Source organism: Carettochelys insculpta, chromosome 13 (assembly GCF_033958435.1).
Source record: "Carettochelys insculpta isolate YL-2023 chromosome 13, ASM3395843v1, whole genome shotgun sequence".
NCBI lineage: Eukaryota > Metazoa > Chordata > Testudines > Carettochelyidae > Carettochelys > Carettochelys insculpta.
The window spans coordinates 22,110,720-22,138,085 of record NC_134149.1 but is presented as its reverse complement, the minus strand read 5'-3'; the positions used below and the strand labels follow the sequence as shown (position 1 = coordinate 22,138,085).

Here is a 27,366-nt window from a genome sequence, read left to right as displayed (position 1 = left end):
GACTCAGACTGATTTAGTCCAGCGTGTCCAACCTGTGGCCCGCAGGCCGCATGCAGCCCTTGACAGCTTGTAATGCGGCCCCACAAGATCGTAAACTTTTAACATTATTATGTGATTTATATACATTAACTATATTATATATTTTATATGCGGCCCAAGACAATTCCTCTTCACTCAATGTGGCCCAGGCAAGCCAAAAGGTTGGACACCCATGATTTAGTCCATCCCCTGCATACTGACGCAGGGTAAAGAAAGAAAAGAGGTACACAGAAGATTATCAGTGGGATGTGCTGTGAGAGAGAGAACCACTATATCAAAACAACAACAACAACTCCTCAGCTGCATCTTTGTGAAATGTTTGCAATCAATACAATACCTTAAATTTCCAAACAAAGAAATATTGGGTAATATTAATGCATCCTTCTATGGATGTTTCTAAAAAGATCAGTTTAAACCTCAATTATTTGACAGCATCACAATGGATGACTATTCGATAATTTTAACATTTCTAGCAGATGTCCTTTCAAAAAAATTATATATATGCTGAGGCCAGGGCAAATTTTGATCCCATTTTACACGTTTAGTAGCACTCCAAGAACTACTAACTTCAATGGGAGTATTTGCATATAATATGGTTCCATAGGCAACAATTGCAGAACTCCTGCAGGACTAATCAGATTAACCTCAGTGGCAGTATCAATCTGTGCATCCATGAATATGAAGGAGAAAAGTCTAGCATGGTATTTCTCAAATTGGATCACGGGCCCGCTTTGGTAAAGCCTCTAGCAGGCCTGCACCACTGTTTATCTAAAGGGTCGGTAGCAACACAGCCTTGTGGCTCTTATTGGCTCCGGTTCACCATTTTGAACAAAATGTCAAAGAAGCTGACAGCAGCCTCAGAAAAAATAAAATGGCGAACACTAGCACCCCTTCTCCAATATCATCCAGCACCTATGTTTTCAGGGTGAAAATTCCTCAGTGCCTATATGTCTGTCTCTGGGCATGCATGCTGCTCCCTAATTTAGTCACAGCTGCCACCTAAGCCCCAGAACCATCCATAAATTGGAAAATAGGTGTTTGCACATCTCACATGGTGGGCCTGATCTAGAAGAAATGCTGAAGCTGCCTTCTGGATCAGCCCCCATTAAATACCAGGCTAAAGGCAGAAAAAGGTGTTGGTGCTGGTCAACCTTCTACCTTGCAACTTTCAGCCTGTTGGTTAAACCACACATCTATAATGTGGGAGACCCAGATTCAATTGTGCCTTTCCTTGAATAGGAGAATGGAATTAAACACAGGTCTCTCACCTCTGGGCATAAGAATCACAGAAACGTAGTGTTACAAAGGGTCTTGTGATATCATCTAGTCCAGACCCCTGTCCTATGGCAGGACCATGTAAACTTAGACTATCCTAAGATGGAATAATTTCTAGTGATGGAGATTCCACAACCTCCCTTAGCAGCCTATTCCAGAGCAAAAATACCATTATAGTTAAAGAAATTTTCCTGTATCTACTCCCTTGCTGCAGATTAAGTCCATTAATTGTTGTCCTAACTTCAGTGGACATAAAGAATAATTGATTACAGTCCTCTCTAGAACAGCCCTTACATTTCAGGACTTATCAGACTCTCCCTCAGTCTTTTCCCCCAAAAGTAATAGGACCAGTTTTTTTTTAACCTTTCCTTGGAGACTGGGTTTCATAAGACTTCTACCTCTGTTGTAATTCTCCTCTGGACTTTGTCCAAATATATCCTAAAGTGTGGCACCCAAAGTGGACATATTACTCCTGATGAGGCTTCAACAATGAATACAATGCAGCAATCACTTCCCATGTCTTACAAATAACACTCTTAACTTATCCCAGAATGATATTGGCCTTTTGAGCAACTGCATGTCATTTCTGACTCATATTCAATTTGTGATTAACTATAATGTTTTTGGTGATGATACTTCCTTAAGAACAGATGTACTGGGTCAGACCAAAAGCCCATCTGGCCCAGTAGCCTGTCTTCTGACAATGGCCAAGGCCAAGCAGTTCGGAGAGAATGAACAGAACAGGCATTCAGCAAGTGATACCCTGTCACCCTTTCCCAACCTCTGGCAAACAGGCTAGGAACACCATCCCTGCCCTTCTTGTCTAATAGCCATTGATAGACCTATCACCCATTAACGTATCTAGGTTTTTTTGGTATTTTGTTATATTCTTGGCCTTCACAATATCCTCTGCCAGAGTTCCAAAGGTTGACTGTGCTAACAATCTTAATAATAACTAGCCTGAAGCCTGGATTTAAGACCTGCTTTTTTCTTTCATTTTATACAGACGTAATTAGCGTAAGCAAACATTTCCCTCCTAGTCTACACAAGGCAACAATTGCTTCCTGGCACGGCAGGTGCCTAGCTAGTTATTCCCCATTTTGTAGTTGTGCATTTGACCTTTCCTTCCTTCATGTAGGACTATGCATTTGTCTTTACCAAGTTTCCATTTTATTGACTAAACATCTGTTCTCAAATTTTTCAAAGCTGTTTTGAACACAAATCCTATCCTCCAAACTGCTTGCAACCCCCCTGCAATTTTACAAGTATACTCTCCAATCCATTATTTAAGTCATTAATAAAAATCTTGAATACTAATAAACCCAAGACAGACCAATTCAAAATCCTAATTTGATAGCAAAACCTTTGAGTAATGTTTTTCAACCAGTTATGCATCCACCTTATTTTCATCTAGTGTACATTTCCCTAGTTTACTTATGAGAATATCACATGGAACTATGTCAAAACCCTTACTAAAATGAACGTATATCACATCTACAGCTTCCCTAACATCCGGTAGGCCAATAACACAGTAGACAAAGAAAATTAGATTAGCTCTTCATTTGTTCTTAACAAACCCACATGGGCTATGATTTACCTCCGATTGGTTAGTTTAGGTGACTCCCCATTTAGTGGGCTGGCTGTTGTGGATTGTATTGTAGGTGATAGTGGCCAGCTACATCATTTGCAGGTAGGGGACAGAGCTCTGTAGGCTCATCCCCAACCCCTGTAAGCTGCACTTCTGGGTACACCACATAGGGTACTACAGATGGGAGAGACAGAGAGTTCTGGGCCACGGTTCCCATGTAAACTCACTGCACTTAGCATATGGCGCCAGCAGACCATTCCCCACAGTGGAAGAAAGGCCTTTTCTGGCTACCAATTAATATAGTTAGTCCTGCAATTCAAATGGTAGCAATGAGCACTGAATTTGCTGATGCTGCATGATGTGAAGATTGCTATAACTGTACATCAAATAATTTGTTTGCACCTTTTTTTAAGAAGTAGAAAATTAGATTTAAAAACATTAAAAGAAAATTATTTACATGGCAAAATCAAGCACTTCAAAGGTAAGAAATGCCAGCATATAGGTTAGCCATGAAACCTTCTTTCTGCCTCCTTGTACATATGTCTTGATTGCAGGCATCTGTCAGAAGCCTAGAGATCTCCCAACAAGAGTCTGCTGTTCCAGAAACCTTCTGCCAACATCCTGGTCATCCTCGTTCCACAAGGAAGAAGGGAGGTGTCAGGAGAGGGGGTTTCCTGACACTTGGCCCCATGTGCATGGGCCAAATGTCAAGAAAGCCTCTCCCGACAGAACTCTCCGCAGGAGATATGTAAATGCATTGTGTAATTTGCATACCTTTTACCAACAGATCTCTTCAGTTTTGATGTAGCCATACAGTTTTTAATTATATGATCACATGATTTTTTTTCACACAGGACCCCTGTGTCAAACTGCTTCGCAATACTCAAGAGTATGAGTACCAATCCCAGAGCAGACTGTTCAGAGGCAGGGCACAAACCACAGACTGTCTGTGAGTTCATAGGCAGCAGCTACCGTAGGCCAGGATAGGCCCTGCCCCCAGGCCAAGCACCCCTTTGTGGTTCCCATTGCTTGGCCCAGCCTGGCAGAACTGCCTACTACAGGGACCAAGACTTTAACCCCTAGGTACCCAGTGATGAGGTCTGGAGCTGCAGCAGGGGTGCTCTAGACTGCTGCTGGACAGGGAGAGCAGAAGCGGGGAGGGGGGGTCAGATAGAAAGGGGACGTTCCAAAGGCTAGCGTCCCCAAACAGCCAGGTTACCAGCCACCCATGTGGGAATACTTCACTTAGATTTCCCCAACCTAATATTAAATGTAAACTCCTCAGGCACAATAAAAGCCTAGACAAGGAAATACTATGATGTGTCCTGCCACCTAGGCAAGCTTACATTTGTGATATGATCAGTCACATACAAGGGACTATTAATCACAAATGTAAGCTTGTTGTGAACATTCAGGTTACTCCCTGTCCCAAAGGACCAGTCACTTACCCCAAGTCAGATGCACCTTAGATCTCACATCAAAGACAACTCCTGTAGATAATCATACAATAAATGATCTAAACATTTATTTAAAGAGACAAAGTTATAGCAGGTAAATATTTACAATTAATAGATGGTTCTATTATATGTTTGTGCCCTTTTTAATATCTGTGCAGACTCCATTACAAAGCTAGCATGGAGCCTGCCCAGTTTCAAACTGTAACGGCAAGTGTTATGAGCACCTCATGCATTGTGCTGCACCATATGCAGAGCCTAAGCAGCCTTCAGAGCGATGAAAGCTCTGAAGCGGACACAAACAGACATGAACATAAAACACCGAAGAAAAGGAAAGGGAAAGTGCTAACTGCACTCAATGCTTTGTACACAGTGGAGCACTGATTTTGATGCCATGAAAGAAGTTCAGACTGGTGAGAAGCTCACATATTGGCCACTGTTGGAAGACAGGATACTGGGCTAGACGTATCAGTGGTGTGACCCAGTATGCCCATTCTTATGTCTGTGACCCTGGGAATTCATGGTCAGATATGCAGCTCAGGTGTGCAGTCTGCTCTGTTAGCCATGCTGACCAAACAGGAAATGAAACTCAAACTTTCCCTGGCTGTTTCTTGTACACCTGCAGAGCTGAAAGTGGTATCCAGAGTCATCACTTCATCTGCAGTACCTTACGGTCGACCATGCAAAGTTAATTTTGGCATTATTCCTCATGAGAAGCAAGAGTACAAATTCAACTTTAAGAGCCCTTAAAGTTGAGGGAACAGACTGTGTGGTGTGTTCTGATTACATACTTTAAACCACTACTTTAACAATATTAACACTCGTGAACGAGACTAGCCTTAGTTATGAATTTGTCAGTATTCAACTGAGGCAGGGTGACCATGACATAAGCTGGCAAATGGTTTGCCACCCACACCCTGCCTCATTTCATGCACAGGATGGATGCACAGAGGCAGAAATCAGATTATACTGGCAACTGTAAATTTTGGCATTTCCTTATTCTCAAGTCAAGGGATAGCTCAGTGGTTTGAGCACTGGCTTGCTAAACACAGGGCTTCAAATTCAATCCTAGATAGGGCCATTTAGGGGTCTGAGGCCAAAAAAAAAAGATGGTGCTTGGTCCTGCCAAGAGGGCAGGGCACTGGACTTGATGAACTCCTGAGGTCCCTTCCAGCTCTATGAGGTGTGTGTTAGTCCTTGACTCTGCAAACAAAATTTATTTTAACAGTTTTGTATGTTGTTACTATTATAGTGACATAAGCAAAGCAGTTCAAGCATCCTTTTTTTTTTTTTGGTCACAGTCCCTTACATTTATTTGCAGAGATTATTGTGAATTATGTTGTAATTAGGGGTAAAGCTAAAAGATTTCAAATAGCAGCATGTATGAATTTCTAGTGATTCACTACGCTCTGGTTTTTCCAGGAAGAGGAAATTATGCGGTCTTCAGGAAAGACATCAGTTTGTTGCGCATTCAAAGGGCATGTCTACACACAACAGGAAGGTTGAATTAAGGTACACAATTCCAGACATCTCTACCGCAGGAGGTTGACAAGAGCATTGTACTTCCCTCACACCTAACAAGGGACAGGAGTACCTGTGCTGCCATGGGCACTGTGCAAATTCAATTTAGTGCATCCCCATCAGGTGTGCTACACTGAACTCTGGAAGATCGACTGTGGCAGAGTGTCAGTCCTCTCAGAAGTGTAGATATAGCCTAACAGAGCATTCATAGCAACTGTAATCAGACCTGCCAACGGAGACGGGAGGAGCAGGGGCAGGTGTTGGCAAAGGGACCGTTGCTCTGTGTCCAGCTTTCAAAGAGGTCCAGATCTCCAGCTGCCCCCTTCAAACTGCTACAGCAGTGCAACTCTGATTATACACACTTGGGGGCAGGGGAGGAGCACTGTGGTCCCGGTGGTGCTGAAGGCAGAATGCCCTAGGCCCTGCCCCTTTTCCCATTGGTCTCACTCCCTCCCACTTTGCCCCGGGGCCCATGGTGGTGCTGACTGTAGTACATGATTTAGCAATCTAATTCCCATTCAAAATAAAGGTTAAAATTCCAGGCAGCAATCTGAAAATTTACCCTTAGGTCTTAATCTACTGGCCTTACAGAACAGCAATCTGTGTTGTAAACACCTGCCACTGTAAGCTTCCATTCCACAGACACAAACATTCTGAGTACCTAAGGAAGTGTATGTACTGGAGAAGTACAGCAACGTACAAATTTGAATAGTCTATAGATTACATTTTCCCTAATAGTCTTGTTCAGTTCACAACTAGTTAAGACCATTCTGCTGAGAAAAATAAACTTGTACCTGTATTCTTAGGTAACTGGTAGGTGTTTTTATGGCTCAGCCATAAAGATGAAACAAGTTTTGAAAAGTCATTCAGAACTTCCCTATTTTATAAACCAAACATGACATCAATTCTCCTTTCACAGTCAATTACTCTTTCATATCACAACTGAGCTAACTTTTGAATGCCTTTGCCTGGCACCCTCAATACTTCAAGGTATGTCATACTACCAAATACTATAAATTAAATTTCCACTGCTTTAATAATAACCCAAGGACCCTGTGATGGGATAGTGAATACAAGCTCAGAGGTCTCACCCTCTTGTACTGTATTTTTTAAATATTTAGTGAGCAAAGGTTCTTAGAGAAAAGACAACATTCAGATTTATTTCTGAAAACTGGGGAGTATAGAGGACTGGGCTATACTTACGTGTAAGGTCTCTGAATGGAACTTTTGAAGTTGAGAAATTCCTTTAAGATATGATCTAGCTTTTTTTTTTTTTTTTAAACTTTGTTACTGTAAAAGGAAAACCCAGTATGACCTCCTGTGTAAATATATTATCTCTTCAGCAAACCTCAAGTCTGTTTCTCACTTGTCTCCCTTTCCCTTTGTGAGGTGCGATTTGCAATTCCCCTTTACAACAGCCTGTAACACCACATTATGTCAGGCATTAAAGACCAGGGCCCAGATCCTCAAAAGGTATGTAGGTACCTTTGAGAATAAGGGCCATATTCCCAGGAGCTAATGGTTTCAGCAAAAAAAGGTAGGGAAGTATAGCTGGGCTGAAATGAAAGGCACGAATGAAAAAGCAGGATGTAGTTTCTCACTGATAAATTATGACTGTAGTTTTAACAGTGTGGCCTATGAGATAGGCACACACCATAAAAATGCAAGGCTCTCATGAGACTCAGACCGCATAAGAAAAATTCTAGAGAATGGGCAGAACAGCTATGGTGGTAGCAGGACTCTTCTCTATGAGTAAGGTAAAGAAATACTCTGGGCCTCTTTTTCTCCATTAATCAAATCAACCTTGTCTGAAAAATATTAAATCTGAACTCTAATATCAAACAGTGCACCCAGCAAGTTGTCACGGTCCCCCAAGCTTTTAAATCTGATCACAGCTTGTCAATAAGGGATTAAAGTAGTAATGCTATGAAACAGAACTCCTTCTGCTTTCTATTCTTGTATTCAAATCTATGCACTCCTTTTCTCTTTTAATGAACCATTACAGAAAATGATCAGTGATGCCCAGATATATATGCCTCCTTGATACTGTTCAGATTGCCTGCTATTTTCATGAAGAGCTTGGTATAAGTTTCTCTCTCTTTCCGCAAAAGAAAAGGTAAAAAGTTATCACTTCACCAACTTTGTCTTCCTAATATTCCAGAACCAATGTTACTATAACACCACCGCATTTTCCCAAAAGGCAGTTTTAACATTAAAAAGATAAAAAAGTGCAGTAGTTTGCTGCACCATAAGTGAGGCATATCCAGCTCCAATGACCCCACAGAGATCTCCCATCTTACAATGGCTCATCTATCAAACTTAAATATCTACTGAGTCTAAAGATTCACTTCCATTACTTCAAAACTACCTACACATAGGAAGACGTACAATCTCCCTCGGGGTCAAAGAGTGAACTGCAGGCCAGCCCACTGGACTAGCTTGTTATATATGAAATTTAAGATCTGGCCACGTGTTCCTCATGTTGAATGATGATTGTTTGCTTAGGCCAGGGGTTGAAAACCAAAATAGCAATTTCCAATTTGGTAAAAAAAGTCAATAATTCAAGAGCCACAGTGCATAGGAATACAAGATAGTCCTTAATAAATAATGTCAAACCGTACTTTTTGTCAACCCTTATTTTAAGAATAGCACAAACACAATGATTTGTAATGCAATCCATGTTTACTGCAGGACACTGACAAACATTTTACATATTCTATTTCCTCACACTTTACGTGTGTTTGCACCACCGACTTCCTGACTTTCACTCCCAAATCTTCTTTCTTTCTGGAGGATGCTAGGGGGGATTATCAACATTTCAAGATCACATATCATTTGCTATTTAGATGTGAGTTGTTCATTTTCAGGGCTTCTAGACATTCACTGTTTATCGAAAATTATCTGGAAGGCTTTTTTTTTTTTAACTTTGCAATTTTAGTGTTGTGAGCCACAAAGAATCCCTTAAAAAGCTGTATGCTGCTCCAGAGTTGCAGGCCCCTGGCTTAGGCTTACTTTTGGGAAAATAGTTTTAAAAATACAACAACAAAAATAATTCATAAAAGGGGCATCTAGCTGTCATGCAAATAAGTATTAAGAAGAGTGAGAAATGTAATGCTATGTTCCAGAACAGAGTTACAGTATTTCTCTATATAATCACCATTTGAACATGCTTATTGTTACAAAAAGGAGAAAATAATTCAGCTAATTCAGCAATCCCAACTTTCCTCACAAATTTTGCAACTTCTAATACCATGTTAGCATGATATTTCCCACGTTCTTTTAATACATTCGTGCAACAATTTCTTGATTGTGCTCAATACAATCATTTATTTTGATTTGTATCCTCACCCGTCTGGAATTGTGACTTCAGTGTGTAGATAGCAGGCAATCCCTTGTCCCTGCAAAATGAGAAAATTAATTTGGACACACTGGTGGAAGCCCAACCCACATCACGTAAATATTCTGACAATGTAGTTTTGATGATGTCCTAACAAGTTTATATACAGATCATTACAGACCTATACTCCACAGGTAGCTCTTTTCCCATGAAATCACAATTCTTCACCAGTTACGCTATTGCACACTCCTTTCAGCACTTCTACCTGCAACTGAATGCTTATCAGACATCGTCTAAATTACTGTTCTGTGTGTTTGTACCAAAAGTGCTGGCTGCCACTCTGACACTTAGTTTTATTAGAGACACAAGATAGGTGAGGCAGTATCTTTTATTGGACCAAATTCACTAATTTAATGAATTAGCATTCTGCAGATATTGAGGCTAGAAATTGCTAATACGTAAGTGCCCTGGTTTTACACAGCTCCACTCTTTGACTTAAAACACTTCCAAGACAGAATTTTTCTGCTGCTCAGCAATAGGTCACACAGAAACTTGGACTCAGAACCTGTTTTTATTTTCTTCCTGGGAGTAATGATAGCCAAAAGGAGAGTGAGGTTATGCTCCCTGCAGTTATATCTTAAATAACTCCATGAAACTTTTTGCTTTAAGATGAGTCCACCAGAGTTGTAGAAAGTCAAACATAAAGGATAAGACCCATAATATTGTTGCATTTACACCTCCTTAAGTCCCTGTAGTGCATTAGAAAGATTTTCTATTCTCTTATGTCTTTTGTGTCAGTTAACACCACCAAAAGTCACTATGTATTTATATTACCTCATTGTAATACAATACTACAATACTATGCTTAGAAAGATCAGATTGTTATTGCTAAATAAAGGTTGATTCCACAATATGCATAAAAGCCAACAAAAATATTTTCATCAACATTATTTACAATTTACAGATAAGTGAAGAAAGAAAAATGCTACTTGACAAATTGACATATAATATTATTGATCCACTATTTGCACGTGACAGAAAGAAACCTTACACAGGTGTCTAATTTATAAAACAATCTAGAAAATAAGATTTCATTGCTTTTAAAAACCTATGACTAGAGAACACTTTCCTCCTGGGTTATGAAGAAAATTTTCCAAACATGAATTGTTACAAAGCTGTCTTCCTGGGATTGCAAACAAACTCCTCTATCTCCACTGCCCAGCTGCAAAAACTGACAAAACTCTAGCAAATATGTCCTTGATATTCAGAATATGATGGGCAGATGTGAAACAGTCCAGAAACATGCTGGTTCCATCCTGCTGCTACTTTGGAAAACCATACACAGCAGAAAAGACAGGTAATGGAATTATTCACCAAGGCGGAAAACACCCCCAAAAGCAAACAAAAGGAGAAATACATATGGAAGTGGAAGGTGAGCTGCTTACTTCCATAATTTTCAAATCTGGCTTTTAATAACCAGGCAAAGACGGATACTGAAGAGAGCACAATGGTGGGAATCTAATATACCTCTTTCCAGCACCTACAGCAGAAGTCAGACATCACCAAGTCATCACTTTTGGATCCCACTGGCAAGGACTCCCTTTTTCATCATGATCCCTCTAATCTTTTGCATCAATGGACAGAAGAAATGTTATGTCCACCAAGTATGTGTGGATGTGCATTACCAATAGAAATACATGCTGCCCACTACGGGTGGCTCTGATCAACTTGGTGGCACCTGAATCTATCCTATATGGCAAGTGCTCAGATTACAGGGAACACTGGTGTCTCAAACACTTTGGCTACGGTTACACTGTAGCTGTAACAAAATAACTTATGCAATTTGTGCAACACAAATTGTGTAAATTACTTCAAGTTAACTTATTTTGAACTTAGTGCCATCCACTTGGCACTGAAGTTCAAAATAAGAAATATTTTGAAATAAGCAATATTTCAAAATAAGCAAATTTTTGAAGTTTCCGCTAACACTTGTACGAAGAGGGGTACTGGAACTGGAATACTGCACTCCAAATAGCACTTCTATTTTGAATGCAGTATTTAGCTACGGAGTTGCTATTTCATGATGCATTTGTATCCCAGAATAGCAACTATAGCGTAGCCATAGCCTTTGGCATTAATGGCCTAGTGAACTGCATATGGTAATATATTTGGCCACCTAATACAGACCTGCTGGATGTTAACTGTAAGACACCTTCAGAATGCAGTATGCCTAGTATTATATGACATACTCCCAGGTCTGTTACGGTTTTGGACTTTGGCTGAACAGTACTCAGAATAGTGGAAATTTTAACAAATCAGTGAACCTCTTCACAGGAGCTATTTCACACATGATCACTCTCCACTTCCGCCACTGCTAGTCTCTTTACTATAGGGCTTTAATTTCTTGTCAGAACTCCCTTGTCCTGAAAATACTACTATAACAATAGATGTTTTTGTTTCCCTAGTGCTACTCCAAACTTTAATTTCTATCCATTGTTAATGGGCTGAAAGTTATATGGTTATTCAATCACCACCATTTCCCCTTCCCATCCTTGCATTGGCCAGCTAGCAAATTTCTTTTAGTCTGGATGAGCAAAAGCAGTGGTGGACACTATAGAAGTAGTAGGCCACGAATGCAAGCTCTAATTGTATTAGCTGCCTGAATTAAATAGGTAGGTAAATCACTAGCAGAAAAGGGTAGAAGTTAAAAGAATAATCAACAAAACCAGTAATGCTGATAAACCAGAGGATGGTCATAAAGAGAATGGCACTGGATCCCAGGCACTTAGGTGCCAGTCATCCATTCAAAGTTAATATTCTTCAAGTACCTATGGAAATAGTGCACTGAGCCATGATTGTTATGCTTTGGTTCTGTATAACAGTGTCCCTTAAACTTTTTGAGACCACAACACCAAACAGTAATATTTTTCTGTGGAACACCTATGAAAATTTTCTTCAAGAAACTGTTGTCAGTTCAAAAAACAAAAATAAAAACAAAAAGACCAGCAACATATACAACAAATCCAAAATGAAGTAGTTTAACAGGTATCATAGCAATGCAGAAGTAACATTGTATCTGGTTTTAATAACAGCAAATATAGACCATGGGTGTGCGATAGCCAAAAAAAAAAAAATCAGATGCTCTGGGCACACCAGTAACACATCCTTTAAGCAACACTGCTGTTGAAAGCCCTTGAACAGACATTCACTACAATGCTTCCGAAAACACAGTGAGGCAGAGCCAGTGTGACATAAGGGAATGGAACTCAATTGACCTGGGTTTTGTTTCTTGCTCTGCTGGGTGACCTCCGCCGACGCATTTTGCACCTCCGTGCCTCAGTTTCCCCCATCGGTAAAACTTGGAGACGGATAATCTCCTTTGGGACTCTCCCGAGGAAAAGCGCTAGGCATGAGCTGGTACGGTAAGGGACGCACACACCTGCCAGGGCAGGAGCAGTTTCTAAGCGTTGGCGCTTCAAGCTGGTCAGCCCTGTGGGGTGCTGCGCTGCGCGCCTGCCCCAGCGCGGGGGACTCCCCGCCAGCGGTCTGCCGAGGGTGGGGGGTCGCAGGGCTGCTTTCTGAGGTAACAGGCACTGGCTACGGAGAACGATGGCTGCGCTGAGCTCCGCAGCAGCGACGAGGGCTCACACCCCACAGCCATTCTTCAGTTGAATACACCCCCCCGTGCCCCGATTTACATAGAGTGGAGGGACCTCAGCTACCATGATTGACAGGTCTGCCCCCCCCCACTTTGCTGAGGAGCCGAAGGGGTGGCAAGCACACGGTTAGAAATGTCCCGCGCCGCTCTCTCGAACCTTTCAAGCAGAGCATGCGCACGCCACGGCTCCTGTATCACCCTCCACTAGCGGCCGAGTCCCGCCCACGCCAGGTCGATGCGCACGCGCAGTAGGCCGTTTGGTGGGGGGGCGGGGGAGATGAGCGTATTGCTCCCCAATATGGCAGACTTCGATACTATCTATGAGCTGGAGGAGGAGGAGGAGGAGGAGTCCGAGCCGGTGGTGAGGAGTCAGGAGCTGCCCCGGCCCCGAGACGCGCCAGACCCTGTGGCGGTGCGGGGCGCCGGGCACATCACTGTGTAAGGCGTGGGGGTTAGTGGAGCGGGCGCGAGTGAGGGGTGGTAGGCAGGTGGGAAGGGGCCTGAGGGAGCGTAGGCAGGAACCATGGGTTGGGGGAGGGAACACGGGGGAGAGGGGGCTTCGCGAGGGGATAGTGCTGAGGGCCTCTTCTAGCTGCCTTACTGAGCCCTCGGATCACAGCTGGGAGAGATGCTGGTGCTGAGAGTGGAGGTGACCAGGAAGAGTCTTGGCTTCAGACTACTCTGTCAACAATGCCACGAATAATGCCACAAAAGTAGCTCCCTGCCTAAGTGCTCAGTCACTCCTTAACATGCCTCTGTGCAGTGCACCAATCTGTTTATATATTTTCATTCTTTCCCTGAAGCTAGAAAATAAGCTGCTTAAAATCTTAGGTTCACTGCCTGGCCTGAGGCTGAAAATAGTTGCTGCCTCAGTTAACTTTTAAGTACCACAACAGACTCAATGAGTCATTTAAGTGTCTAGCACCACAATTTTACTGTCTTCCTTCTTGGGCTCAACTCAGCCATTGGGTCTCTGCACTGTACTGTATCGAGAGAGGATGTGTTGGACATTTTTTAAAATTTGAGTTACTGATTTTGATTTTTAATAGTTTTACAATGGGAAGGTCAGAAGTTTTATAATTACAAAATGTGGAACAAGATTAAATCCAGGAATTTTGCTGGTATTTATTTAGTATCATAATACACAGTGCTCAATCAGCATAACCCATTATGTCAACTGTTTTAAAACTACCCTACTTCTTACCAAGTGATTAAACTGAACATAAAGTAGCATATGAATTGCAATTTATCTTTCACACTAAATAGGATGGAGAATCACTAATATTTCATATTTGTGCATTAGATAACTCGATAAACCAAGTTTCATCTTGTGGGTGTATCTGAACTAATAAGAGATGCTGGATTTTTCTCTACAGTGTGATCTAGTGCAGAGGTCAGCAACCTTTCCAAGGCATAGTGCTGAAATTTTCCATTTTGCCCTCTATGCCCGGTCCAAGTGCTGGTAGTCCCATTTATAACAACTTCATTAATAAAGAAATTAAGATGCAGAGTTTTACCGTTTAGGTGTTGGTTGGTAGCATTAGCTGATCTTTTGTTAATCCTCAGGTGGCTTGGCTTTTAGCAAGCTCCAAATTGCAGGGGGGAGGAGGGTCAAGGCCGAGCTCCCACCTCGCGTGCCAATGAAAGATGGCTTGTGTGCCACTCTTGGCATCTGTACTGGGGATTGCTGACTCCTGATCTAGTGGTTTGAAGGAAAGGCTTGGTAAATAAAATTCTGTTGCATCCTAATAGAACCAAATTAGATTTCTATACTGTGTCTATCTGTAAATACACAAATCAGATGAGGTTTGAGCTATTATATATAGGTTGTTCCATGGCATCACAGAATTTCTGCTTTTGCTGATGGAGACGCTCTCTAATGTTCCCTCTACTCTTTTCCATCCATGTGCAGATTTTTTTTCCACCCATGAGCAAAATAAAATTTTTCGATGCACTGAGGAATATGTGAATGTGCACAACCAGAAGAAACAAATATAGCTGCAGGTGCTCTACTAATTAGCTGGGCAGCATTTGACTTTGTCCTGAGCAGCCACACAAGTGCACAGCTTACAGGGAACACAGATCTTCTCTATGATGGCATTAGTCTCAAAGGCAGTCTTATTTATCTTTTTATTCTATACTAGGAGCTTTCAAAATGCCAAAATACCAAATTCCTACCTAAAATAGAATGCAGTCTAAAAAGGAGAAAAGTTGGGTGAAAAAGGGACGTAACATAGTAAGAAAGTGATTGAAATGATAGGTGCATGTGTTTATGCAAATAGTATTTAAAGCATGTTTTATAGAAAAATTAGCTTCATGTATTTGTTTACATCTCCCACAATGGTCTTTGTGTTCTCTTCCCTGATGCCTGCATTGCATCAGTGCCCTCACTGAATTAATCCTTAAATCTGCTTCTTTTTCAATTCCCTAGTCATAACCCCTTTCTTGTGTGACATCTGCAAGAAAACTGCCAGGTAGTGATCTATAAGTCGGGGCAAAAGAAAGCAATATGTTAAATGATTCAGTAACTTGAAGTTGTGTATAATGTGCATGATCTTATAACTGGTATTCTCTATCTCTTTGAATAAGAACGGTATGACAGAAAGAAATGCCAGTAGAGTGGTCTTTATTGCCTGGTCCTGCTCATCATGTACGGCCAGTTAATAAACAGTCAGTTAATAAAACTCAAATAGACTCTGGAAAGTCAGAGTAGGTGATGCCAACCGCTGGGCAAATGAGAACTATTGTGTCTTTAATGGATTCTGAGTATATGAACAACAAGAAGTCCTGTGGCACCTTTATAGACTAACAGATATTTTGGAGCATAAGCTTTCATGGGCAAAGACTTGCCTCACCAGTAACTTTGTGATCATAACACCATTTCTTGTGTTGGAAACAACTTTCCAAGTTATTTCAGAAGATATGCCACCAGGAAGCCTCTTGAAGATTCCTAGACTGCTCCTGATAGGACTGCTGTTCTGAGAGAAGTGATACAGGCTCACCTAGGCTGAGTCTATACTTGCCCCCAACTTCGAAGAGGGCATGTTAATCAGGGCAATGGGAGATTACTAATGAAGTGCTGTGGTGAATATGCAGCACTTCATTAGGCTAATTCTCCCCCTACAGCAGCTTCGAAGCATCAAACTTCGAAGTGCCGGCATGCCTGTAGCCGTGGGTGCTTCAAAGTCCCTTTACTCCTCTATTGGCGTTTCTATCTGCCATATCTTTCTTATTCAAAGAGGTGGGACAGAGGATGAGAAATTTTGAGGAGTAAAGAGACTTTGAAGTAGCATGGGCTCTTCGAAATGCCTGCAGCTATACACATGCTGGCACTTCGAAGTTTGACACTTTGAAGTTGCTGCGGGGGAGAATTAGCTTAATGAAGTGCTGCATCTTCACTGCAGCACTTCACTAGTAATTTCCCGTCACCCTGATTAACATGCCTTCTTTGAAATTGGGGGCAAGTGTAGACAAGCCCCTAGTGAGTGAAAAACATAGGGAGATAACTGTTTTTACTAACTGTGTTTTATTTAGATGTCTTTTCTCTTCTTCCTTTAGAATTGCCTCTCATGGATGGTTATGATATATGATCCTGTAACAAATGATATAACATATCTGGGCAGGTTGCCAACCATTTAGGAATCTTGGCATTATCTACCATATACAGTGGGGCTGAAGATAATTGTTTTTATTTCCATCTAATATTCTGGTCCAGATTTCTTGAATGTAATTACTTCATGGTTAATAGGCTGAAGAAACTTGTATTGGTGCTAAAGTTTTATGCCCATGGTGATCCTTGTAAAGTATTTTGAAGTAACCTGCAATATGTTACCATACTAAATAATGATCCCAGGATTTGACCAAGATGTGTTTTGTTTGTTTGTTTGTTTGTTTGTTTTTTGTATTGATTCTTATGCTAACTTTTTGAGTGTACATTTAAGGGCTTGACATCATGATCTTCAGCTGATCATGGTTGTTGGTTGGAACCTGTATATTTAAGCTGCCTAACTCTTTCAGTTTTAAAAGATAGGAAATGCCGGTACCACCTTAATTCTGTCCCTTTTGCATATGCATTATAGTATGATCTTTAATGGTGTCATATTTTTTTCTGCAAGACTCCTGCTTTCAGTGTACCGGATGGAGGGTGATCAGGGACTGAGGCAGCTGCATTCAGTGTATGACCTTTGCCTTGTTTACTGCATACCATCAAAACCCTGTACTGAATATAGAATTAATTATTCCCTCATGGCTTTGACTGGAGCACTCATTGCTGTAGCTTCTGAGTCCATCATGAATATATCTCTAAATCTATCAGAAGACTGACAGTATTCTCCCCATTTTACAAATGGGAAAATAGAAGTAGGCTGGTTCCACACTTGCCCCCAACTTTGAAGGGGGCATGTGAATCAGGGTGATGGGAGATTACTAATGAAGTGCTGCAGTGAATATGCAGCACTTCATAGGCTAATTCTCCCCCGTGGCAACTTCAAAGAGTCAAACTTCAAAGTGCTGGCGTGCATGTAGCTACACATGCTGGCACTTTGAAGTTGGGCAGGGGAGAATTAGCCTAATGAAGTGCTGCATATTTACCACAGCACTTCATTAGTAATCTCCCATCACCCTGATTACCACGCCCCCCCCCTTCAAAGTTGGGAGCAAGAGTAGACAAGCCCATAAAGACTGATCTGTAGCCACACACTGACTCGGTGGCAGAGGCAGACTTAGAATTCAGGATCCCTGTCTGTGCTACTATCTTACCATCAAAAATGTTAAGCATCCACTGATTTCAGTGGCAGTTGTGACTGCTGGTCATTTTTGCATATCAGATCCCACATGGTAAGTTGCATGCCCAGAGAACAACGCAGCAGCCTCAAACTAAATATTTTTGTTTAAATGACTTAGTAATACTTGGTTTCATTTGACAAAAACTGCTTGGCTGCACGTGCTCACTTTAGAATTGCTAGGGAATATATGGGCTATGATCTGTACCTATAGTGTTTGGAGAAAGCTATTGAGGTAGTGCTAGAGTCACTAAAGCAGTGCATTACCAGTCTCATTGTGGACGAACAAGATGCCAGCCTTTTTAAAATAGTTTACAGTTCACCTGTTACTCAAAGCTCCATCTCTTGAAGCTGACAGCATCTTCATTTATTGTGAGTCTTCCTCCACTGGGGATGATGATTAATTCATTTTGTCAACTTGGACAAATACTCAGCCTTTCTATGTCAGAGACCCATGTATACTGAGGCTTAGAAGGATTAGATTTTTTTTTTTTTTACTGGTAATATCAGGAAACAATTTCATTGTACATACATAACCAACAAATATTTCTACAATGTCTATTTTTATATTCACACAGGCAAAATAAGAAAAATAGTCCTGAGAACTTCAGCATTTGCTTTAAGGATACTTAATTTGTATATTTTGATAGGATAACTTTTTATTTAACTAAAACATTAATAGATAATTGAAAAAATCTTACAAATAAGCATTGATATTCTGTAAAATATTGTATAAAATCAAATTTTGCCAAGCCTACTGTGCTACAGTTTAACTTTTTGAATCACCATGTAAGGCTTTTGGCATAGTTGCACACAACGTTCTTATAAGTAAACTAGGGAAATGTAGTCTAGATGGAATTACTATAAGGTGAGTTCACAACAGGATGTAAGACCATACTCAGAGGCCTTGTCTACACTACCACCTTCCTTTGAAGGAAGGATGGTAATTAGGGTGTTGAGTTTACTGATGAAGTGCTGCCATGCATAGGCAGCACTTCATTAAGCAAATTCCCCTGTGCAGCAACTTGAAAGTTTTAAACCTACCAGAACTTCGAAGTGCTGGGGCAACTTTGCAGTCCCCTTACTCCTTTTGAAGTGGGTGAGCCGCAGCTAGACATGCGCCGGTACTTCAAAGTTTAAAACTTCAAAGTTGCCATGGTGGGGAATTTGCTTAATGAAGTGCTGCCTATGCACAACAGCACTTCATCAGTAAACTCCCAAAACGCTAATTACCATCCTTACTTCAAAGGAAGGTGGTGGTGTAGACAAGCCCAGAGAGTAGTAAGAAATCATCAGTGGTTCACTGTCAAACCAGGAAGATGCATCTTGTGGAGTCCTGCAGGGTACAGGTTGGGGTCTGGTACTAGTCAATATTTTCATTAATGACTTGGATAATGCAGTTGTGAGTCTGCTCGTAAAATCTGTGGATAACACCAACCTGGGAGGGATTGCAGAGACTTTAGAGGATAGGATGAAAATTCGAAATTACCATGACAAATTAGAAAGTTGGTATGACATCAAGAAGTTCTTGAAAGATAAATGCCAAGTATTTCACTAAGGAAGGAAAATAACCAAAACACACAATAATGGGGTATGGGTTAGTACTCTGGCTCATATTCAGTTTGTTTACTATAACCCCAGTGCTTTTCCAATGTAAGTCAGTTGTGCAGAAGACTAATATCTAGGGCCTCACCACTTTCACAACAGTGAAAAACATGTCCGGGACTGTGAAGTCTGACTTCCCTGGTGAAATTTGGTCTTTCAGTGCTGCTGAGAACTTGGGGCTCTCACCTGTTTATCTGGCCATGTTGAAGGACAGGAGTTGTCTTTCACCTGCATGGATTCTCATGGTGGGGATACCAGATCCACGTCAGAAGGCAGTGCAGAAATGAGCATGGTACAGTCACTTCTGCCCATGTCTCAACCACAGCTGTTCTGTCCATAGGACAAAGTGGGGCAGCTGCCTCAGGACATGTGCCTTAGGGGGTCCTGCAGCAGCTGCCCCAGCCATCCTGTGGAGGGAGTGGGGGAGTATTATCTGGGGCAGGTATGGTGTCAGTGGGCAGTGTGAGTGTCTGGCTGCTCAGCTGCACTGTGCCCTCCTGGCCTGCTAAACCCTGCTTCTTTGTGGCAGTGGAAGCAACCTCTACTGCCCACAGGAAAGCAGGGCTCAGTGGGCTGGGTGTGCACAGCACAGCAGAACAGGTTGCTGCTCTCACCACCCACAAGGTGAGTGCCAGGGGGTGGGGTTGGGGAGCAGCTGAGGGGGAAGTGACTGCTATCCCACCCTGCCCTGCCCCGCCCCACCCCACCCCACCCCAGGTAATCCCTGGCCCACTTGGTTGGGGTTAGGGTAAAGACTCAGTATAGGAGAGGGGTGAGGCCCCGTGCCTGAGACACTGGCTGGAGGGGGGTCTTGCCCCAGGTGCCACCCTCAGCTTGGCCTCGGGGCTTCTTTTTCCATGTTTCTTGCTGAGGCTCAGGGTGAGTGGGTAGAAGCTACAGCCTGTGAAGGTTCTACAGTTTTCCCAGAATCCCATAAATTGGCCACCCCCACAGAAACATCCTCTAGCCCTGGCCATAGAAGTGAAGGTGGCATTGTTAGGGACCTCCTCTCCAATCCCGTTTTTTGTCAGGACACCCCTGGTTAGAACACCATGAAATTTCAGATGTAGACATCTGAAATTGCTCTGGCCATGAAATTGACTAGAATGGGCCATGAATTTGATAGGGCCTTACTAATTATCATTCTTTGATGTGTTAATGAGCATTTCATATGTAAGGTAAAGGAGGTAGTTCTCTTCTGCTTGTCACTGGTGAGGCAGCAGCTGGAATACTGTGTCCTGTTCTGAGTGCCACACCTTAAAGAAGATTTGACAAATTGGAGACAGTTGGGGCTGCACCAGTGAGGGCCTTTTTGGCCTCACTTGTGTGGTCCCCAACTGGTCTTTCTGTGAGGTCAGTGGCTCCCATACTGGAAAAGGTTCCTCACCCACAGAATACAGTATGACGCTTCTGCTGTTAAATTCTGGAACTCAGATGGTTAAAGGTTTTGATTTGAGTGTCTTAGTTGACATTCCTTAAATGAAACTAAGCAATGACATTCTTTAAGCAAAGTATCAGATGTTCATTTAAGGTGCAACCCTAGGGTATGCTTTTTATATATGCATGCACACACACAGATAGACATACACACACCAGTACTGCTTTTATTATATAATTTTCGAGCCTAAGCTAATTGATTAATAATATAGTAAAAGCATACTAACTGGTTAATAACTTAGACTCCTATCTCCAATTTACTTGTAGACCTACTTCAAGATTTGCAAGATTTCTGTCTCTTTCTAAATCTTTTTTTTTTTTTTTTAAGGAAAAAAAAAAAGCATAGATGCTTTGTGGGCCCCTATGTCGAAAGAGCAGGCCTCATGTCACCAAATTTTTCAATCCCTGGCCCATTCTTTCAAGAGTGGGGGCTGTGTGGACGCTCTCTATCAAAAGAGCAGATCGCTCTTTTGATCTGCTTTTTTGTATATGAACGCACTCTTTCAAAAGAAGGTTTTTTTTGGAAGAGATCTTCCCAAAGAACTTCTTTCAAAAGATCACTGTAGTGTAGATGTAGCTTTTAGTTTTTGCTGCCTTTTGCTGAGCAATGTCTAAACTTTATAAGACTATTTTTCTGATAGAAATCAAGCCACTAGAGGCAATTAATGTAAAATTTATGTTGCTTAAAATTCATACATCTTAAAATCATTAATATGCATAATACTTATGAGTTTTCATAAGCATTACATGGATTAATTTGCTTCAGTTTAATTGAACTATTTGTAAATATTAGGCTACAGGTTTTGTATCGGGAAGACAAACTAGGTTGTTTATTACTAGCTATATCTGTGAGATGAACAAGGACAAACTAACTTGTATAAAATTATCAGACCTCTTTTCAAATTGGAATCTTATTCTAATGTTCTAATTCTTCCTATAACAAGAAAAAGAAAAGTATATTTTGAAGACTCTCAAATTTAAAATTGGGATACTGCCATTTTCCGAGAGTTTATTTTCTGGACATCTGTTTAAAAATTACTTGCTTTGAGATGGCAACAGACTACATTTCTAGTCAGCTTTTTTATGTAAATACATTTTAGTTGTAAAAACACTAAACCGAGGAAAGCTTGCATAATATGTTAATAGTACAAAGAAAAGTAGACAAACATTTTACTCTCATTCTTTTTCTTAATGCCAAATCAAGTGTTACATAACTTTTTTTTTAAAAACTGAAACAGAATAAGTTGGATGGAATATATTTTGTTTGTGTCTCTTTTATTTTCAAGGTTTGGCTTGAGCAACAAGTTTGACACAGAATTTCCCTCTGTCCTGACAGGAAAGGTAAGTCTGAGTTTGCATTGAAATTTTAAATTCAAAAGACAGTTCATCCAATAGTTTGTGCATTACAAATGTCTAGAAGCATTATTCTTAAGTTCAAGTAGAAAAAAATCTGAGCCAAATCTCTTCCAGGTCACTAGTGAGAGAAGGTTGTTACCATCTGCCCTGTATCCTACATAAACCAGTTTAGCAGTCAGTGCCCAGTTCCTAGTGCATATGGCCACTTCATAAAAAAAATAGTCACCATAGTTGCCATCATTAGCAATCTGAGGAAAGACAGACCAAGGCCCAAGAGGGGGCTGACATTACCTACAATATTTTCACTCCTCTGCAGGCAGTCTCTTCAAAACATGACAATGACATACCCTGGGTTTATGGACCCAGAAGCCTATGCTACTAGTTTTGTGGATTAAATAAAGTTCTTTGGTGCTCAAGGTTTTCGGTCTCACTTCCCTCTTAAGCAATGAGCCTGACCCCTCCTCCTTCCAACACCAAACTCCCTCCCAGAGCCCATACCCCCTGCTGCACCCCATTCCTTGTTCCTGCCTGATGAGAGTGAGGAAGAGTGAGCAGCAGAGGCAAGGGTGATGGAGTGTGTGGGGACAAAGCCTCAGAGATGGGTAGGACGGGGCATTGCCTTGGAGAAACCATGGAGGAAGGGTGTTTTTGTTTGCACAGTTAGATGGCTTGCCTTATAAATCATATGGCTTTCCATGTAAGCCTGTAAAGGAAAAATAGTTTGATCTCTTTGCTTAATATATCTTCAGTTACTGGAACAGATGACCTTTTGCAGAAAAAAGAAAAAAGCACAGTCAGCTCACCATATTTTTGGAGGAAATTTTCCTACTCTTCGTAGTATCATGTATCTTGACTGCTCGAGGTTAGCAGAAATAACCTTTTAAAATTGATATCCCTCTAAAATGAAATATTTTGACTGAATTTTTGGTTCTCGCTTTAAACCTTTCCTTATTCATCCATTGCCCATATTCAGATTTCTGCTACTTTACTGTGACTTTGACTTTTCTCATTGTATGTCTTTTACATGCAGGTGTGTTACTCTACAATTTAAGAGATGTTTTCAATAAGCATATGTTTCTTTAAATGTAGTTACAAGTAGAGAAAAGCTCATGAATAATACTGAAAAGCATAATTCAATATAAAGATTAACAAATACTTGTTTAAACACAACTTTAATGGAAACTTCATTGTGCCTCTCATTTTCCCCTTACTGTTTTCAATCTTGTCTGGTTAATGAACATTCTGCAATTTCAGTAACAAAAGTTTTCATTTCAGGTCAACTGACTTTCTCCTAGGTTACAAAGAAAGAACTATACGTTCAACTGGTTTCTTATATTCCCGCCCCTTAATTTTTACTTCTTGAGGGTGTAAGTAATACATCACATATGATGTAAGATACCATAGAACCTCAGATTTGCAAACATCTCAGGGAATGAGGTTGTTCCTAAGTCTGAACAAAACATTATGATAGTTCTTGCTAAAGTTTACAATTGATCATTGACTTAAGACAACTTTCAAATATTATTATGCAGAATAAATACTATTAACCATCTTAATTTAAATGAAATAAGCACAGAAAGTTTCCTGACCTTGTCAAAGCTTTTTAAAGTTCCCCTTTATTTTAAGTAGTATTTAGGGATTTTTTTATTATTATTTTTACACATTTAATAGAGTATTGTATGATATTTCCTTTTTCTTTTTCTCTTTTGTCTCTGGTGCTTCCTGATTGTATACGTCTGTGTCCAACAGGGGTTTATGGTTGACTGATCAGTTCGTAACTCTGATGCTTGTAGGTTTTTTTCCAGAAATCAGAGTTCATGGTTTTTTAAACCCTATTCCCATAACAGTTTGAGGAGCAGTTGTCAAGTACAGAAGTGTTGAAATATACAAATAGTCTCCTGTTGAACAAAAAGTACATTTCTCTTGCTATCTGATACTGCAAATACAAAGTTGATAGTAAGTATCTTGTGCTCATGTGAATTGCAAGAAACAAACTTGATTGCCATGGCATTTGGCTGCTTGTTGATCTATTAAAAACAAAATACGTATGTTTAACTTCAATATAAATGTATTTTCTGTAGACAGTCAAAATTTACAAAGATACGTCTGGATGACTGAGCTCTGGAAGCCCTATATTATATGTCACATAGTCCCTTCTTTAGTCAACCATTCTTAAGTTGTTTACTGTAAATGTGCAATAAGAATAATGCACAATGCAGTAAAACAAGATATTATTTTATTCTGAATGCGGGCATAATAATTTAATTGGTCTGGGAGTTCATATTATCCTGTCCAGCAACATGGATGTATTAGTTAAGTCATTAGATGTAATATGTGTTTTGTTTTTATTTAGCTACTATATATTTGAGAATTTGTCTGTCCATCCATAAATCCATTTGTTCCAGAACTCCTCCCAAACAGTAAGAGCTAGGACCACAAAATTTGGTATGCAGCTTCCTCTCATAACTTAAAGCAAGGTTATGGTTTGGTTGTGCCAGCACAATGGAATGTGCATGGAATGGGATTGTTTCTTATCAAACAGAAAGGGAAGTGTGTGATAGCAGGGTCAGTTATACTCACAAATGACCACCGGGAGCAGCAAGCACAGGAGACAATTAGATCACACACTGACCATGGGGGGCAGCAAGCACTCCAGCCTCGCAGAGCAAGCACTGGCCAGCAGCATAGCTGCAGCCATCTCTGCCATGGGGAGCAGCTGCCAGCCAGGCAACACAGCCCCCATCACTGCAGCCACCCCCCAGGGAGCAGATACAACTCTCCCCACCCCATGCTCTGAGTCCCCCACCTCCTGCTGACTACCTGCCCTGACTCCTGCACCCCCACCTCCTCACCTAAATGTCTCACAACCCCCGGCCCCGGTCTGCCTCCTCAACCCTTACTCTGTACCCTTCTGTCCTTAGCTGCTACTCTTAGCCCCACCCCATCACTGTGCCCCTATCCTCAATCCGACAACCCCCACATTCCCAGACGTCTGCCCTGAAGGACCCAAGTAATGTTGAATAACTCTTCTAGTAGTAAATATTACTGGAGGAGAATCCAACAGTAAATCCTTAAAGTAGCAATAAATGTCTGATTTTTGGCTAGCTGGGTAACTTGTGTCTCCAAAACATATGAATTCTTTGGAATTATGGTACAGGCTCACATTGTGACTCTGGGAAACTTGCTGTGTAGCCTCAGTTTCCCCTTTTGTAATGTGAGGATAGTAATATGTAAACTTTGAAGTGCTTTTGAGATCTATGGACACGTGCTTGGTGGTATTATTATTACAACACTAATCTGTTTCTTAACTGAAATATTCCCCCATTTTATAGGATCTGGTTATTCATTGTAGAGTTCTTGAGTGTTAGGATGCAGACAAACAAGTAAGCATAAAACAGTAAACTGAAAAGCACACTGAAGCATTGCTCTCTTTTTTTTAGGAGAATGAGCACATGTGTAGTGGAGGTTACATGGACTCTGCAAATAGATAAAAGGGGAGAAAGTTTCAGGTGGGTCAAAATTTGGGCCTACTAGTCTAGTTAGCTAGAGTTGAACAAGAGGTGAGTTCTAATGTCTAAAATACAGATTGGTTAACTTCATTATTTTAAAGCTAGCTTCCTATAGATTTGGTGGCCAAATTCTAGATGTCTGTTTTTATAGATTTGTCAGGTCCATTTTAAATAATTTGTTTAAAATGTTATTTAAACTAAAACTTGTCTGTAATCTTGTATGCAATATAATTTATAGTCCATTTAGGAAACAGATTTCTTCATTCTCACAAAGGCTAAACCAAACTAGAAAAGTACTATTCGTGATATATGGCACAACAGCACACACTGCTCCAGGTGACAAGAAAATGACAGAGCTAATGAATCTTAAGGAAGAAAGTGGAGCTTCCTGCCCTGGTCTTAAAACAATAAGGGGTCCTATACAGAGATTAGTGTGCAATGTGGGGAAGTGTAAGCCATAAAACGTACCCTTCGTATTGTTTTCCACCATGACCTGTGATGGATAGGGTTTGTGATCATGATGATTGAAGGAGGCAGGTCAGGCCTGCTGGGCCTTGCTTGCTCTCTTCCTCTGTTTGCAGATTCGTTGCATCCTGTTGTAAAATATTATGATCCCCCCCTCTTTTATGTTGTTTTAAAGGCCTAAAAGGAATGAATGTTTCTTTACAACGTGGACTGCACAGCCAGAAGCAGCGTACTTATCTTTCTTTTCAGGAGACAGATAGAAACCTGCCAAGTGCTTTTTTTTTTTAAACCCACAATTATACAAATCCAGATTTCAAGCAAGCTGTAAATTATACGTTGATAATTAATTAAAATCTTTCCAATATAATACTTTTAAATTAATCTCTCAAAGCTTCAGAATTAAGTGCAGGAAAGCCACAGATTCAATGCAACGAATGCGTATGGCCCATCAATAAATTGGCACAATATTCTGTATTATATAAAAAATACAGTCCATGATTGATTTTTCTGATGTGAAAAATGCTACATCTTTATTGGTTTACAAAAGAATTTGATACCAAATGTACAGGAACTTCTACAATATCTATGGCTATGGCTTTACTAGAGAGTTTTGTCAACAAGACTGGTGGAGTGTCCACACACAAAATGTGTTTTGTTGACAGTATGTCAGCAGAAGTCAGCACTTTCATTGACAACCTTTTGCTTCTCCCAGGTGAGGAAGAGCACTTTTGTCAACAGATTCTGCTGACAAAAAGGCTGCATGGATGCTCTGGTGGGCCTTCTGTCGACAGACAGGGCTTTTGTTTCGCTGGGCGGCCCTGTTTGCTGAGCTTCTGGTCTGCCGTTCTGTCGAGAGAGGAGGGTTGGGCAGTCCGGCCAGTCTCTGTTGACAGAGCGGATTGCTCTTTCTAGCTAATTTAGTGTATGACCGCACTCTGCCAACAGATGTCTTGTCAGAAAATCTCTTCTGACAGAAACCTCTAGTGTAACTTTAGTCTATATGTACAAATGAACATGGTATAAATGCTTATAAAACAAATGAATTTCAAAACTCAGTTTTTATCTGTCAAAGCATTTGCTCTTCAATTTGTAAGAAAAGTTTCTGAGCTATAAATTAATTGTAAACTGACATGAGCAGAATTACATTGTTTCTGCCTACCCTAAGGTGACTCACCTTTGTATCATGTATTAAAATGTAGGTTTCTAATGGAGAACAGTAGCTCTTATTCACAGATGTGTTCATAATTGTTTGACCTTTTTTTTTTTTAAACTGTGGTAAAAAATGTAGTAATAACACATATGTAGTGCCATTCCCTTCAATTAGCTTGTGCTGAACAGTGT

At 40.8% G+C, this 27,366-nt stretch overlaps 1 protein-coding gene and 1 long non-coding RNA gene across 2 annotated transcripts in view; one reads left to right on the top strand and one right to left on the bottom strand.

Annotated features, from left to right (window-relative positions):
- Positions 1-8,557: 8,557 nt before the first annotated feature.
- LOC142019995 (uncharacterized) lies at positions 8,558-12,560 on the bottom strand. Its single transcript, XR_012647251.1, has 3 exons — positions 12,490-12,560; positions 9,226-9,275; positions 8,558-8,674 (listed from the first exon to the last, which is right to left on the bottom strand). It is a non-coding gene; the product is annotated as an uncharacterized LOC142019995 (long non-coding RNA).
- Positions 12,561-13,149: 589 nt separating this feature from the next.
- The window catches only part of CHIC1 (cysteine rich hydrophobic domain 1), a 35,680-nt gene continuing 21,463 nt past the window's right edge, over positions 13,150-27,366 (top strand). The window contains exons 1-2 of the mRNA XM_075008037.1: positions 13,150-13,310; positions 21,982-22,036. Of these exons, the coding sequence (XP_074864138.1) occupies positions 13,150-13,310; positions 21,982-22,036 (216 nt within the window). The remainder of the gene's footprint in view (positions 13,311-21,981; positions 22,037-27,366) is intronic.